Here is a 17973-nt window from a genome sequence, read left to right on the forward strand (position 1 = left end):
ACCGAACATCCCAAACTAAAACCACCGAGAATGGAACCCCATGCCGTGCCACAACCTCCCTGATATAGACATCTGCCAACTTCTCCATGGAAATGCTCTCATGCATAGGAATGAAATGCGCACTCTTGGTCAATTGATCTACAATGACCCAAATTGAATCCACCCCTCGCGCGGTCCGCTGTAGCTTTCTGATGAAATCCATTGTAATCTCTTCCCATTTCCAAATGGGAACACCCAACGACTCCATCTCGTCATGAGGTCGCTGATGCTCGGCCTTGACTTTACTACACTTCAACCACCTCTCCACATACCATGCCACATCCCACTCCATCCAAGGACACCAATAATCAAGTCGGAGGTCTCTATACATCTTTGTCGCTCCTGGATGAATAGAAAGCTTCAACTTATGTGCCTCTTCCATCAAAATCTGCCATGTACCCCCGAAATATGGAACCTAAACTCTCCGATGAAGGGTTAAAAATATGTTGGATTAGGTGTCTAATCCAATAACTAAATTAGTATAATCTTGAACTATTAGCAAAGTCCTTTTGGGTTGCCCGCAAACCTAGTAATTGACTTGAATGCTTTTTGTGGAGTGTGACTAATTTATTAATTTATTATATGGTTAATAAATTAATTAGAAATCAAAATAAATGATTTATTAATATATTATGAGAATAATATATTAATTAGAAATAGTATCGTTTAATTAAAAATTAATCAGAAATTAATTGGAATTAATTTTGGGATTAAATGGATTAATTAAAAGTGGAAGGACTAAATGTGACAATGTTTAAAAGTTGAACATTGACCAATTCTATAACCTCCCATAGGAGGGATGGTTCTAGAGGAGTTCTAGATGGTTTCTAGAGCATTTCTTGGGCCCTAAGGTAACTTGGATGCCCTAGGGCAAAGCAAAAGGATTAGGGTTATCTAAAAGGAACCTGCATTATCCTTAGCCTCCCTATCACCAATATAAACCCCCGTGGGTTATGATTTTCAAAATTCACCTCATTGAAAAGAGAATTTCGAAAATTCTCTTCCTCCTCCTTTTTCCTCTTTAGCCTCCAATTTGCTAGGTTTTGGGTGTGAGCCATTAAAGGCATGAGATTTCTGGTGCTTGCTTTCTTAAGACCAACAAGGAAGGATTACTAGTTTATTTGCAACAATAAACTAAGGTACGTATCTTCTAGTATTCCTTTAGCAATTTCGAAAATAGCAATTGTATCTTCTAGTATCCCTTTTCCTAATTTTCAAAAATTTATGGATCCTCTTTAGGGTTTATCTTGTTTTCTTATTTGTTATTTTAAGAGCCTTAAATTTTGAACAATTAAAACCTAGTAAACCCTAGCCTATTTTCGAAATTTAGAAGACTTTGGATTAGGATTAAATTTAAATTATTTTATCAATTAATTAATTGTAAATAATTATTTAAACCTAGTATTTTAAAAAGCCTTTAAAATACACCTTATATATATATATATATATATATATATATATATATATATATATATATATATATATATATACTATTAAAGGTTTAATATATTATATGTATAAGAAAAGTCAGTCAAATCGCTAGTACGCCTCATTCAAAAAACCATGCTATAAAGAGGGTATAAGGAATCGGCCTATAAAATGGTCGTTGAATGGGTATCCACTCTCACCCACCGCTCTCCTTTATGGTGCAAGTTCGTTAGCCGAATGGATTTGATAGGACATAATATCATTGATAAGTATAATTGTCACACCCCCAAACTGGAACGGCGGAAACGTTCGGGGGTGGAGGACGTCATGTTTAGTATCGCAAGACATGCATCATAGTAATCAAAGTAATAAACAACCATTTCATTAGAAAGTAAGTGTTTACAAAGTATGTGGTTCACATAACATAGAATACAAATTAAATAACAAAACAAGACATGAAGCTATACTGCTCCATCTTCTGAATCCCAGTGCGCATACCTGTCTACTGGTCTCCTGAGAATACAAGCCATTTTGAAAGCGTAGATAAGCATTTAAGCCGGTGAGTTCATAAGATTTTAGTGATGTAAGTAAGTTGTAAGTTCTTTTACAAAAGTTCGCCTGTTCCTCCAGAAAATCCTATATTTCCTGCTTTGATGAAAGATAAGTAAAAATGACTCTACAATCCTTTATATGAGTACTAAACGGATACAAGTAATATAAAACTCAGAGTAAACAAACAATCGATTGTGTGTATCTTCCCTAAGCCCACAACCAAACAAGGAACATAAAATGAGGCGGAAGGCACACATCCCATTGTTTGTTAGATCATCGTTGTATATAACTCTGGTGTATTCACTTGGTACTCACGGAGTTAACTGTAATAGTTCCTTTATATTTGATGAAAACATTCTTTAAGAAAACCCTTATTTCTTTTAGTAAAAATGGTAACCACAACGGTTCCTTCTATAATCACTTAGTTTATACTAGCTATATATAATCTAATATCGAATAGATAGTTAATTGTGTGAATCTGCCCTAAGCCCACAACCAAACAAGGAACAGGAAATGAGGTGGAAGGCACACATCCAACTATCTATCAGATATTAATTAGATATAACCCTGATGTATAAACTAAGGTATTATAGAATTAACCACTAAAGGTCCTTTAAGTTATACTGGTTTAATAAAATGGATTAAACCCTTTACTGGAAAGTTTCTAGTTTTGTTTACCAAACGTTCTATTTGAAAAGTATGCTTTGTACTAGAAAATGGTGTATTGAATTAGTATACTATGACCTGACCCATACCTGGTACTCCTTATGATTACTTGGTGTATACGGAATATATATATATATATATATATATATATATATATATATATATATATAGAGCTAAGATCGAATAGATAGTAGGCTGGGTGAATCTGCTCTAAGCCCACAACCAAACAAGGAAAAGGAAATGAAGCGGAAAACACACATCCTACTACCTGTCGGATCCGATTAATATATATCCCTAATATATAAACTAAGGAATCATAAAGTTAGCATTATAGGCCCCTTCCTACTGAATGTACTAGACTCGACTGTTTTGTTTGTCGCTTGAAAAGATGTAAATTTTCCCTAGTTTATAACTATCTTAACTCGAAAATAGCTTGCATTAACTTTCAAGTGGAACCGTCACAATATGAAAGTAATGGGAAAATGTAAGTACGCAGTTGTCTTTTAAATTGACATCCTGAAGTACTGATTACCTTAAAACAAGTTTGTTTTATTAAGGTCATAATATGATGAGTAGTACCCATACTATACGCTCTCCCTGCAAGAGATTCTGGTTACCAAACACGACTTCAGCAAACAAATTGCTAAGCCGTGAAATAGTATCACATTAAAGTTATAGTATTCTTGTATATCCAATTTATTATCACCTTTTGTTTAGAACAATGTGTTAGTGATCATTGTTATAATTTAGTTAATCATGATTTGTTCTTCTGTTATAATGTATAGTGTTCTCTCTGTTATAGTGTATAGTGTTCTCTCTGTTTTCGTGTATTGTATCTACCTCCCTGTTTCTCTTTATAGTATGTTCTCTATGTTATCGTGTATTGTATCTATCTCCCTGTTTCTCTTTATAGTATGTTCTAGTATCTAGTATGATCTGAACCCCTAAACTATACCTATTATAGTTACTAGTATGTTTACTTGAACTGTTACTGAAAAGACTCATTTATCTACTAAGTTATGATTGTACTTTAAAACCGGAGTTTTATAAACTCTAAAGTAACATAACTTAAAAAGAGTTTTTGAAATGTTTTGATCACTTATAAAAACATAAGCAATCCTTTAAAAGATGTATATAACAAACATTTACACAATTATCATTGTGTTCAACTTGTATTCCCCCCCCCCTAAAAGCATTTAAAACAATTTAAAAGATTGATTATAGGGGTATGAACTCACCTGATGTGGGTGATTCAAACGAATATGTGCGTAAGGATGAGAAGTTCCACGAATGAAGTCCCGAGACACAAACGAGTCCTAAATGACATATATGGCATGTATTGGCATGAATATAGTGTTTATAAGCAACTAACATGCAAGGAAACACCCTTAGGGATTAGGAAACACTTGGACTAAGTGTTAGAATCACATGCGATTCATCAAAAGGGGTGTGTACCGCCACAATAGGGAGTGTACGACCATGGGTGTACGGCCTTGAAGTGTACGGCCGTACACTCATGGTCAAACATGCACAAGAAGGGTGTTTGAACCATACGGAAGCTTGTGGGACTATTGCTAAACAAGGATATGAACTAAGTTGGCATTTTGGAGGCCCTTTTGGGGTGTTTTGAGGGGTGTACGGCCATGCAAGGGTGTACGGCCGTACACTCCTTTGGTTCCAGCAAAATGGGCATTTCTAGGGTGTTTAACAAGAGCATCTAACGTATACTAAGCATAGGGAAAGGATACTTACGATTTGGAGGCTCAAGGTGGGTTCACAACCACCAAGAACAAGTGTGTGTTCTTGGTGTTCTTGGTGAAAGATGAAGATCTTGAAGATCTACCCAAAAAGATGATTTCCATGGATGAAATCAAAGGGTGATACATGATTAAGAAGGATAACAAATCAAAGATGGAAGAAACACTTACATTTTTGAAGATCTAGGATGAAGAACTCGATGATACTTGAGAGAGAATCCGCTTTCTAGACTTGGAAATGTGACAAATGACTAAAAAAATGAAGGGATCCTCTACATATGGGGGTGGTGTACGGCCGTACACTCATGTGTATGGCCGTACACTCATGTGTACGGCCGTACACTCCCTTGGATGGAGTGTTCGGCTCGATTTCAACGCGAAGAACTTACGTAACTCAATCCTATACCCAATACTTGAATGTACTGAGCTTTGAACCCTTAAACAGACTCTAAACAAGGCTAACAGATAGCAGAAACGAGTATGACAGACGGTTGAATTGAATAGCTGGACTTTCAAGGCAAAAAATTTCGGGTTGTCACATCATCCCCCCGTTAGATGGAATTTCGTCCCGAAATTAGCTTTCTTAGCAGTACTAATGGGGTTGTGCTCCTCTGATTGGTTGAATACACACTCGTAGACTTGGGCAACTTTGTCCTAATGTCCATCATAGGATTCATACCTGGTGCATCTATCATTACCGCGTGTATACAAGTCATATATAATTAGGATTAGTAAGACGGTCGGATGTGCGACTCTGCCCCAGGTCCATAACCAAACAAGGAACAAGAGATAGGGCGGAAGCACACATACTAAATCTGTGTAATCATAATCATATACCACCCTCGCGTATACACTGAATAGTGATAGGTGGGATGTATTCGTCCTTAGTCTCTGTGCCTGAACTTGGTCTGCTGAACGAGTGGTATTTCGGGAAGGTCTGTTGAACATACGGCGGTAAGGTTTCAGAGGGCAAAGTACTCTTAGCATGAGTACTTCGGGGTTTCAGAATACGAGGGACAAAACTGAGGTCTAGGTTGGACTGTCGTTACGAATGACAAAGGTTTCGTGAATTTGACGGTCAAGGCGATGGAAACATATGAACTTAATATGGTGAGGACCACGCCAATTCATGACGAATGATAGCAACGTACTCTTTACTGAACAAAATTTTGGCCGATTTGAAAGAAATGTTTGTTATACGATGATGTATCCCTAGTGTGCTCGACAATGTACTCTGTGTAAACGTTCTAGTGCTTTCTGTTTTCTCCCTGATGTCAACACTTCTACGTATCGTACCGCGATGAGCGAGTACATACAGTGAAAGTGCTTTGATAACTAGAGTCGATACTTTATACTACGATCCTCCTCGGTACCACTATGATCTCCTGGAATATACAAGTTATGAATAATTAAGATGAATAAGACAGTCGACTGAGTAACTCTTCCCCAAATCCACAACCAAACAAGGAACATGAATTAGGGCGGAATCACTCACTCTAAGTCTGCAAAATCTTAGCTATGCACAACCCTGATGTACATACTAAGCCATCATAGCTTCTCTGAACGGATCTTTTAGTTCTCTTGAATACTGTGACTTGTTACGATAAGTGTGTTATTATAATTACTTTTAAATGTTTTCCCCAAGTTTTAATCTTATCTAAATATAAATTAATTTTTAAAGTAATTACTCATTTAATTTCGAAAACGTACCGCTGTTCGCTGGCGACTCCGGGGTAGATTCTCCTGCGGTGATCATCAGAATTCGTCCATCCGTTCCTGAGTTCTTTGTTATCGGGCAGTCCCTCCTATAGTGTCCATTCTCACCACAGCCATAGCAGGCTTGGTTTTCTTCAACTCCGGGGACTTGGGAGATCGGCTGAGCCGGTGCCCTGCAGAAACGGACTGTGTGTCCCTTTCTGTGGCAGTTCAGGCACTGCATTTCCCGACATACTCCGGTGTGGTGATAGTTGCACTTTCCACACTTCGGGAGAGTTCCAGCATACCGACTGGCATGTGTTGGAGTAGCAGGCGTTGTGGCGGCGTATATAGTACTCGTTTGTTGCTCCTGAGGGGGTTCCTGTGTTATTCACTTATTCTTCCTCTTGTTCCCCGACTTCCGTTTATAGTCCTCTCCCTTTGATGGCTCGGGAACGGGGACTACCACGCCATGGCAGACTCCATGGTCAACGAGTCGCTGGGCCAGGCGTTTGGCACTATCGAATGTAGTTGGGTTAGAAGACAGTACATCTCCTTGAATCGGGGCAGATAAACCCCAGATGTATCTTTCTATCTTCTTGCTCTCCGGGGTAACCATCCCGGGGCATAGTGCTGCTAGGTCGCTGAACCTGTCAGTGTAGGCCACTATGTCTGAGCCGACCATAGTGTGCTCCCATAGTTCTTGTTCCAGCTTTTGAACTTCGCCCCTCGGGCAATATTCTTCCAGCATCAACTCTTTTAGGTTCTCCCAACCTATTGAGTTAGCCACTGATAGGGTCAGTGACTTAACATGGCTATTCCACCATGTCAGGGCTCTGTCGGAGAAGGTGCAGGCAACAAACTTCACTTTGCTCCCTTCTGGGCACGAACAGATTGCGAAGACCGAATCTGTTTTCTCGAACCATCGCATTAGAGTAATGACTCCACCATTTCCATTAAAGGATTTGGGTTTGTAGTTCATGAAGTCCTTATACGAACACTCCCTTGGATGTGCGTGAGTAACTCCGGGGTTGGTTAAGTGGGTACCGCTACCAGATCTGAAAGTACCACTTTCGCCGATGTGAGCTAGAGCAGTTGCCACTGCTGCTGATATCGCTGCTTGGAGAGCAGCATGATCGAACTATGGCGTTTGAGTTGGAGTTATCGGAGTAGTGTGTCTCGCTGATCGACGAGGAGGCATCTTTGATAAAAGAGTACAAAGATGAGATGGAATAAGTCTATAGCAGTGGTTTATAAGCCAAAAGCTGAAAGACTAAGTTATCCTAGTTCTGAGTGTATTTGGTTCTGATTTTCATACGGTTCTGGAAACAATTCATAAAGGAAGTCTATAAAAAATAAACTTTATGAATAAAGAAGTGGCTATCCTCGAATGAATATTAGTAACTTGAATAACTGTTACCAGTTGCACGAAAGAAAATAATCCTAACACATAATGTGAGCAGTGTCTCCACTCGCTCATTAAGTTAAACAAGATTATTATTTATTAGTGTGACGCATAGGACGTTTTGGTTACTTCGACTGATCCTTCTTTGAAAACTTCTCATGAACATGCTCTTGTTCCTCCTTGACTCTTCTGTTTACTGCTATGAGGAAGTGGTTACATCTATCTGGGTTTGTCGTGCGAGAATTGAAGTGTCTAAAGAATCTATGAGATTAAGTGAAACATTATGGGGTGATCCTTACAGAGTCCTCCTATAATTGCACAATGTATACAAGTTGTATATAATTTAAGATTAAATAGACCTTCGAATAAGTGATCCTCCTCCAAAACCACAACCAAACAAGGAACAGGTAGTGAAGCATAGATCACAAATTCCAAGTCTATAAAATCTCAATTATATAAAACCTTGGGAGTATACATTGCAAGATTATAGACCTATCCGTAAGGGTCTTTTAAGTTATCACATAAGTTATTTATAGTGCCTAAAATACTCCTATAGTATTTTAATGTAATGTACTTGGTATGTTTTAAACTTGTTGTTTGTTATAGTATCATAAAATACTCCCATAGTATTCTAACTCTATGTACTGATCTAGAAATCCCTTGACTAGCGTTAGGTAAGTTTTAAGACTGTTGCAACACCACATCACTCCCAAACACATGTCGGTCACATCTCGAATGAATATAGTTGAGCAGGCTATATTGATCCTATATATGATTACATAACTGTCCAGGTTTGACCGCAGTGTTCAACCTTTAAATACTTCTGTTCTGTTCTTCTTGTGATACTTGTTCTAGTATGTATATATGTATAAGCATGTATGTATATTTTTATAAGGTATTGTTATATTTTTAAAATATAATATTATACAGAGCACTTTGGCCCCATTGTATTTATAGTTGTATATCTTTTATCGGTTGATATACTTAGTTCACTATAAACAATGCTCTGATACCAATCTGTCACACCCCAAAACTGGAACGGCGGAAACGTTCGGGGGTGGAGGACGTCATGTTTACTATCATAAGACATGCATCATAGTAATCAAAGTAATAAACAACCATTTCATTAGAAAGAAAGTGTTTACAAAGTATGTGGTTCACATAACATAGACTACAAAGTAAATAACAAAACAAGACATGAAGCTATACTACTCCATCTTCTGAATCCTAGTGCGCGTACCTGTCTACTGGTCTACTGAGAATACAAGTCATTTTGAAAGCGTAGATCAGCATTTAAGCTGGCGAGTTCATAAGATTTTAGTGATGTAAGTAAGTTGGAAGTAAGTTGTAAGTTCTTTTAGAAAAGTTCGCATGTTCCTCCAGAAAATCCTATATTTCCTGTTTTGATGAAAGATAAGTAAAAATAACTCTACAATCCTTTCTATGAGTACTAAACGGATACAAGTAATATAAAACTCAGAGTAAACAAACAATCGATTATGTGTATCTGCCCTAAGCCCACAACCAAACAAGGAACATGAAATGAGGCGGAAGGCACACATCCCATTGTTTGTTAGATCATCGTTGTATATAACTCTGGCGTATTCCCTTGGTACTCACGGAGTTAACTGTAATAGTTCCTTTATATTTGATGAAAACATTCTTCAAGAAAACCCTTATTTCTTTTAGTAAAAATGGTAACCACAACGGTTCCTTCTATAATCACTTAGTTTATACTAGCTATATATAATCTAATATCGAATAGATAGTTAATTGTGTGAATATGCCCTAAGCCCACAACCAAATAAGGAACAGGAAATGAGGCGGAAGGCACACACCTAACTATCTATCGGATATCAATTAGATATAACCCTGATGTATAAACTAAGGTATAATAGAATTAACCACTAAAGGTCCTTTAAGTTATATTGGTTTAATAAAATGGATTAAACACTTTACTGGAAAGTTTCTAGTTTTGTTTACTAAACATTCTATTTGAAAAGTATGCTTTGTACTAGAAAACGGTGTATTGAATTAGTATAATATGACCCGACGCATACCTGGTACTCCTTATGATTACTGGTGTATACGAAATATATATATAGCTAAGATCGAAGAGATAGTAGGCTGGCTGAATCTGCTCTAAGCCCACAACCAAACAAGGAACAGGAAATGAAGCGGAAAGCACACATCCTACTACCTGTCGGATCCGATTAATATATATCCCTGATGTATAAACTAAGGAATCATAAAGTTAGCATTATAGGCCCCTTCCTACTGAATGTACTAGACTCGACTGTTCTGTTTGTCGCTTGAAAAGATGTAAGTTTTCCCTAGTTTATAACTATCTTAACTCGAAAATAGCTTGCATTAACTTTCAAGTGGAACTGTCACAATATGAAAGTAATGGGAAAATGTAAGTACACATTTGTCTTTTAAATTGACATCCTGAAGTACTTATTACCTTAAAACAAGTTTGTTTTATTAAAGTCATAATGGGATGAGTAGTACCCATACTATACGCTCTCCCTGCAAGAGATTCTGGTTACCAAACGCGACATCAGCAAACAAATTGCTAAGCTGTGAAATAGTCTCACATTAAAGTTATAGTATTCTTGTATACCCAATTTATTATCACCTTTTTTTTAGAACAATTCATTAGTGATCATTGGTATAATTTAGTTAATCCTGATTTGTTCTTCTGTTATAGTGTATAGTGTTCTCTCTGTTATAGTGTATAATGTTTTCTCTGTTATCGTGTATTGTATCTACCTCCCTGTTTCTCTTTATAGTATATTCTCTATGTTATCGTGTATTGTATCTACCTCCCTGTTTCTCTTTATAGTATGTTCTAGTATCTAGTATGAACTGAACCCCTAAACTATACCTATTATAGCTTACTAGTATGTTTACTTGAACTGTTACTGAAAAGACTCATTTATCTACTAAGTTATGATTGTACTTTAAAAACGGAGTTTTATAAACTATAAAGTAAGATAACTTAAAAAGAGTTTTTGAAATGTTTTTTTCACTTATAAAAACATAAGCAATCCTTTAAAAGATGTTTATAACAAACATTTACACAATTATCATTGTGTTCAACATGTATTCCCCCCCTTAAAAGCATTTAAAACAGTTTAAAAGATTGATTATAGGGGTATTAACTCACCTGATGCGGGTGATTCAAACGAATATGTGCGTAAGGATGAGAAGTTCCACGAATGAAGTCCCGAGACACAAACGAGTCCTAAATGGCATATATGGCATGTATTGGCATGAATATACTGTTTATAAGCAACTAACATGCAAGGAAACACCCTTAGGGACTAGGAAACACTTGGACTAAGTGTTAGAATCACATGCGATTCATCAAAGGGGTGTGTACGGCCACAATAGGGAGTGTACGGACATGGGTGTACAGCCGTACACTCATGGTCAAACATGCACAAGAAGGGTGTTTGAACCATGGGGAAGCTTGTGGGACTATTGCTCAACAAGGATATGAACTAAGTTGGCATTTTGGAGGCTCTTTTGGGGTGTTACGAGGGGTGTACGGCCATGCAAGGGTGTACGGCCGTACACTCCTTTGGTTCCAGCAAAATGGGCATTTCTAGGGTGTTTAATAAGAGCATCTAACGTATACTAAGCATAAGGAAAGGATACTTACGATTTGGAGGCTCAAAGTGGGTTCACAACCACCAAGAACAAGTGTGTGTTCTTGGTGTTCTTGGTGAAAGATGAAGATTTTTAAGATCTACCCAAAAAGATGATTTCTATGGATGAAATCAAAGGGTGATACATGATTAAGAAGGATAACAACTCAAAGATGGAAGAAACACTTACGTTTTTGAAGATCTAGGATGAAGAACTCGATGATACTTGAGAGAGAATCCGATTTCTAGACTTGGAAATGTGAGAAATGACTGAAAAATGAAGGGATCCTCTATGGCCGTACATGGGTGTACGGCCAACATGGAAGAAACACTTATGGGGGTGGTGTATGGCCAACATGGGTGTACGGCCGTATACTCATGTGTACGGCCATACACTCCCTTGGATGGAGTGTTCGGCTCGATTTCAACGCGAATATCTTAAGCAACTCACTCCTATACCCAATGGTTGAATGTACTGAGCTTTGAACCCTTAAACAGACTCTAAACAAGGCTAACAGATAGCAGAAACGAGTCTGACACACGGTTGAATTGAATGGCTGGACTTTCAAGGCAAAAAATTTTGGGTTGTCACAATAATGATATAAAGTAGCTAAACTATTTTTTTAAATCCTACTCTTAGTTAGTTTAGGAAAAATGTGAAAAGTATGCTAATCCATGAAAATGCACATCATGCTTTATATGTTGTTAGTGGAGTGTGTGTGGTTAACCAGCACTCTAGAATAGACTATAAAGAGACATGATGGGCATCTCGAAAATTATCCTTGTTGGTGAAGCGTGTATGTTTAGCCAACACGTCAGTGTGAGATGATAAATGACATCGAGGTTGTCAAGCGGGTTTGCATGGTTGTTCACATCTCGTTTGTGATCCGCGGCATCCTAGGAGCAAAAGTGTGAGCATAATCAGAGATTTAACATGTCATTGATTTGCATAAATGAATCTCAAATGATCTAGGAGTTTCATAAGATTGGAATTGGTAAAAGCCTTACATATATAAAATAGATTCAAATTTTATTACAACATCCTTCTTCAAATTTTGAATCGAAAATATCGATCCTAGCCTTAAATTAAATTTATGGGTTAATAATTAAGGACTAAAATCAACTAACTTGAATTTTCTATTTTCTCCTATTTTAAAATATTTTATAGAAACGGTCTTCCTCATTCTTAAGGAAATACTTTCCCTCAATCTTCTAGAGATGATCTTCCAATTTCAAGTCAAGGTAAAACTGTTTTTTTTCCTTCCTTAGGAAATGATGGAACTAGACATCATATTTCTTCCACCTTATCCTCCTGTGACTCTTCTAACGTCACATTTTTTGTAAGTTGAAAGATACGAGACTACTTAATCTCTATTGGTATGTGGAACGACCCGAAAATCCGTCCGTTAACAATGCTAGTTTTTCGTTACTCGAATAGTTATCCTTGTAAAAATGGTTTCAATGTGTGTGATGATAAAATGAAATAAATAAACAAAATGGTGTTAGTTAACATTTAAAAGAATTTGTATGTAATTAAAATACATATAAATTAACTAATTGATTTGTTGGGATAGTTAACATAAATATAACCCATAAAAGGTATAAATAAAGTCTAAGGGTTAACCATTTGGGTTGTGGCGACTTGGTAAGGCATGTGGAAGATATGGTGGATAACCTATTGACTCATGTTCAAATCCTGGCACCACTCAGCCCTTGTGGCCATGGAGGTTCGCCTGCAGTGACTCCAGGGCATGAGGCAAAGCCTCATGTTTGCAGCGGGGTATTAGTCGGTGCGCGAAAGCTGGCCCGGAAACCCTCGTTAGGGAAGTTCCCTTTCCAAAAAAAAAACAAAGTCTAAGGGTTAACGTCACATATTTGAAAATATTGAAGGCAGTGCTTTTGGGTATTGGGGTATAAAGTATTATTATGGCTAAACTTCATGGACCAAAGTTGTAATTTTTTAATAACGTATATTCAATTTGGAGGAATTAATCGTTCAAACTGATCGTTTCATTACCTCGTCCGCTCACTACTCTAATAACAAAAGCCGATCAAACCTCTTTGAGGCTGCTATACCTACGCCGACTAGAGAAAGACAAATATGGAGAGAAGCGAGTAAACGAGAAAGAGAATAAGAGCCAGTGTTATGGAGTTTTTCTTTTACCGGCGGGAATTGCTTGGAAGTTGTGAAGATTCCAGGCATGGCTAAAACTCGGGCGATGTTAGATATAAAAGCCAAAAGAAATATAGCAGACTCCTTGTTACGCAGCTATGAAGACATTGAGAAATAAACTTATTAATCAGAGAGAAGTAAAGACCAAAACTTCTTATTATTATTCATATCAATAAGATTATATTTATAGCTTCTTAGACACCCACGATGAAGTATGAAAACAATCCATGCTCTTGACTCTAGCTAATTAGCCAAAGACCCGTACAAAAAACAATATTTAATAATTAACTATCATCTAAAACATAAAACAAAAAACAATAATAATTATTAAATCTAAAGTTTCAGCCATGCACGTGAGCTATGGCTATCAAACCGATTAACCCAACAGGTGAGGATACGAGCTTTCCGGCGACTACCTGCAACTCCCGTTACCATCTTTCTTTGTTGACCAGCCCTTGCCAATCGACCACAAGAAGCTATGAAAAACCGAATAAAGAGCGAGAGAGGTGTATTGGTCAAGGATTGACCTGGTAATTAGGAAGAATAAAGCACATGGGGGCAGTGATGACCGTTACAATTAGACTGTTCCTAGTATTTCTCATTTTCTATTATTTCAATTAGTTTAAATAGAGTAGCTTAGAAGTTAGAAATCATCAGTCGAAAATTCATTGCACAACAATTCAATCATTTGATTGCTATTCTTCATTCAATAAAGTAAAATCATCCGGCTGCCTAATCCCTGTTTTACCCATGTACTGCTTTGCTGTTTACTGCTCCATTGGCTTGATCACCAACATTTGGTATCAGAGCAAATAGATCCTGATCAATTGTATGCCCAAGTATCCTCGATTCAACAAGATGACAACCCCATCATCATCCAATCAGCTCAAAGATAACCCTTTTACTCTTCAATGCCCGATGCTAACCTCATCAAATTACAATACCTGGTCAATAAAGATGGAAGCCATCATGGATGCCCATGGGTTATGGGATGCCATTGAACCACCAAGTGAAGCAGTTGTGGATGAGAAGAAGAGCAAGCAGGCTCGAGCTTTCATCTTCCAGTCTATACCAGAGGAGATTCTAGCACAGGCTGCCAAGAAAAAGACAGCCAAGGAGGTTTGGTACTCTCTAAAGTCACGGTATGTGGGTGTAGAGAGGGTCCAAAAGGCAAGGTTGCGGATACTAAAGAGTGAGTTTGAAGCACTTCAAATGAAGGAGACAGAAACCATAGATGATTATGCAGGAAAGATATCAGCCATGATTTCAAAGTTTGGGAGTGCAGGGGCAATATTGGAAGATGAAGAATTGGTGAGAAAGCTATTCGACACAGTCCCGGAGAGGTTTATAAACCTGGTGGCATTAATTGAGAAAAGTTGTGATATGGAATCAATGCCATTTGAAGAAGCAATTGGGCATTTGAAGGCTTATGAGGACAGACTCCGGCTCCGGAAGGCAAGCACACAGGCAGATAATGCCCTATTGCTTGCCAAGGCAGAAGGCTCATCGACCCACCGGAGCCCAAGCAAACCAAATTTGACAGGTGGTCGAGGAAGGGGTGGAAACAACAACAGGGGAGGAAGGGGCAGTTCACGAGGGCGATGCTCTTTTCGTGGCAGAGGTGGGCGCTGGGGTGGTGACTCACGACAGGAAACAAACCATAGCAACAAAAAGCCACGTGACAAGAGCAACATAAGATGCTATGAATGCCAAGAGCTTGGTCATTATGCATTGGAGTGCAAGGCAAAGAAACAACAGGACCAAGAAGTGAACTTGGCTGCTGATGAAGAGGAACCAACACTCTTGTTAACTGTTTGTGGAGAAAAGAATACTGAAATGGTTCTCTTAAATGAAGAAAAAGTCTACCCAAGCCAACTGAAGGAGAGTAATGATGAAAACATATGGTATCTGGACAATGGTGCCAGTAATCATATGACCGGATGCATGACCTTATTTGCTAAGCTTGACGGGAAAGTAACCGGACAGGTACGATTCGGAGATGGGTCAAAAGTTCCAATTGAAGGGAAGGGTACTCTCCTGTTTAATTGCAAGAATGGTGACCAGTTTATTGTCCCAGATGTGTATTATATTCCTGCCCTGCACAGTAATATAATAAGTCTAGGACAAATGACGGAAGAAGGGTATGACATAGGGATGAAGAATGAATTCTTGAAAATGTATGATGAAGCAGGAAGCTTAGTTATGAAGGTGCAAAGATCCAAGAATAGACTCTATAAGATAAAGCTTACACCTGGAAAGCCCGTATGCTTAGCCATAAGTATAGATGATGACACATGGTTATGACATGCACGTATGGGCCACACCAACTTCAAGTTACTTGAAGAAATGACACGTAAGGGAATGGTGACAGGTATGCCCCAGGTGACTCACCCATCACAAGTATGTGAAGGGTGTATGATAAGCAAGCAAACAAGGCAAAGCTTCCCAAAAATGACCCAGTGGAGGGCAAAAGACCCACTCCAGCTGCTGCACGCAGACCTCTGTGGGCCAATTACACCTGCAACAAAAGGAGGTAATCAATACTTCCTGCTGATTGTAGATGACTACTCTCGCTACATGTGGGTCTATTTGATCAAAACCAAAGACGAGGCGTTCAACACGTTCCAGAAATTCAAGTCACGAGTTGAAGGAGAAAGTGAGTATAAGATCAAGATGTTACGAACTGACCGGGGAGGCGAGTTTAACTCCATCCAGTTCGCTAATTTTTGTGAACACGCTGGAATACGCAGGCAATTGACGACTCCACACACGCCTCAGCAAAATGGCGTTGTGGAGAGGCGCAATCGAACAATTCTGGAGATGACTCGATCGTTGCTCAAGACCATGAAACTACCGGATCAATTTTGGGGCGAGGCGGTACGACACTCGGTATACCTTCAGAACAGAATTGGGACGAAGGCTCTGAAAAACGTAACTCCATACGAGGCCTGGAAGGGGTCCAAGCCATCCTTAGCACACCTGAAGGTCTTTGGGTGTGTAGGGTTCGTCAAGAAATTGCGAGGTCTAACAAAATTAAGCGATCGGAGTGAGGCTATGGTGTATTTGGGAACTGAAGAAGGAACTAAGGGATACCGTATGTACAATCCCAGTAGTCGACGGATTGTAATAGCCAGAGACGTGATGTTTGACGAAGCAAAACCTTGGGCTTGGAATGACGAGTCAATGGGGGAGCCTCTTACGACTCCTTATTGGACTAACAATATTGTATCAGGTATGGAAGCCCAATCCCAACCAGCCCAAGTAATTGATCCAGCAGATAATGTGAGTGAAGACCCACTAACGCCGGTACATGGTGACTCTCACCTAGACTACGACACTCACAGTCCCCTGCTTGAAGATACACCACAACATAGCACACAAATATTGGAGTCACGATCAACACCACCAGGTCAAGCATCAGCAGAAATTGGGTTCGTAGCCTCGTATGACGACACACCAGCGAAAGGGTTTCGATCACTCAATGAAATTTACGAAAACAAAAGAAGATTGGACGAGGATGAAATACAAGAGTTGTATGAGAAGAACCAGGAGCTACTGTTGATTGATGACGAGCCTACGTCCTATAAAGAAGCAGTGACTGAAAGAGCTTGGAAGCAGGCCATGAAATTGGAATTGGAGTCAATTGAGAGGAACAAAACCTGGTCCCTAGCCAAATTGCCCCCAAATCGCAAGGCAATAGGGCTAAAATGGGTATTTAAGTTAAAAAAGAGTGCAGCTGGAGAAGTAATCAAGCATAAGGCTCGCTTGGTCGCCAAGGGTTATGTTCAAGAAAGGGGTGTCGATTTTGATGAAGCATTCGCACCAGTTGCCAGATTGGAGACGATAAGACTAATTCTCTCAATAGCAACAAAGGAGAATTGGCAGGTACATCACCTGGATGTTAAGTCAGCTTTCCTTCATGGCGATCTTAAGGAAGAAGTCTATGTAACTCAGCCCCTTGGGTTCACGGTCAAAGGGAAGGAAGGTTGGGTGTATCGTCTTCATAAGGCCTTGTACGGGCTACGACAGGCGCCAAGGGCATGGAACATAAAGCTCGACCAATCACTCAAGTCACTTGGATTCACCAGATGTGCTCAAGAGCAAGCAGTCTACAAGGTACACAAATCCAACCTGGTTCTCATAGTTGGAGTATATGTAGATGATCTTATTGTCACTGGGTCGAGTGAAAAGGGAATCCAAGAGTTCAAAACAAGGATGAAAAGTGTATTTGACATGAGTGATCTGGGATTGTTATCATATATTTGGGAATTGAAGTATTACAGGGTAAGGATGGTATAATGCTCACACAAAAAGGGTATGCTGAAAAGATCCTAAAGGTTTCAGGCATGGAGGGCTGCAATAGCTCACAGTACCCAATGGAACCAAAACTGCACTTAACCAAAGATGAAGAAGGTGCAACAGTGAATGCAACAATGTACAGGAAACTTGTGGGGAGCTTAGGATACCTGGTTCACACAAGACCAGATCTTAACTACATCATTGGAGTGGTGAGCAAGTTTATGCAAAATCCAAAACAAAGTCACTATGCTGCTATAAAACATATCCTTAGATATGTGAAAGGAACAACTGAGTTTGGGCTGATGT

At 38.8% G+C, this 17973-nt stretch overlaps 1 protein-coding gene across 1 annotated transcript; it reads left to right on the forward strand.

Moving 5' to 3' along the window:
• Window positions 1-14226: 14226 nt before the first annotated feature.
• LOC145131587 (uncharacterized) lies at window positions 14227-15672 on the forward strand. The gene has a single exon (XM_079066259.1). The coding sequence runs from the start codon at window positions 14227-14229 to the stop codon at window positions 15670-15672; it is 1446 nt and encodes a 481-aa protein (XP_078922385.1).
• The last annotated feature ends 2301 nt before the right edge of the window (window positions 15673-17973 follow it).

Source organism: Lactuca virosa, chromosome 8, assembly GCF_052849685.1.
Source record: "Lactuca virosa cultivar CGN04683 chromosome 8, Lactuca_virosa_CGN04683_v6, whole genome shotgun sequence".
NCBI lineage: Eukaryota > Viridiplantae > Streptophyta > Magnoliopsida > Asterales > Asteraceae > Lactuca > Lactuca virosa.

Excerpts from the sequence above, each read along its gene's own strand:
- LOC145131587 (XM_079066259.1), top strand. The coding sequence starts at position 14,227 with ATGACAACCCCATCATCATCCAATCAGCTCAAAGATAACCCTTTTACT.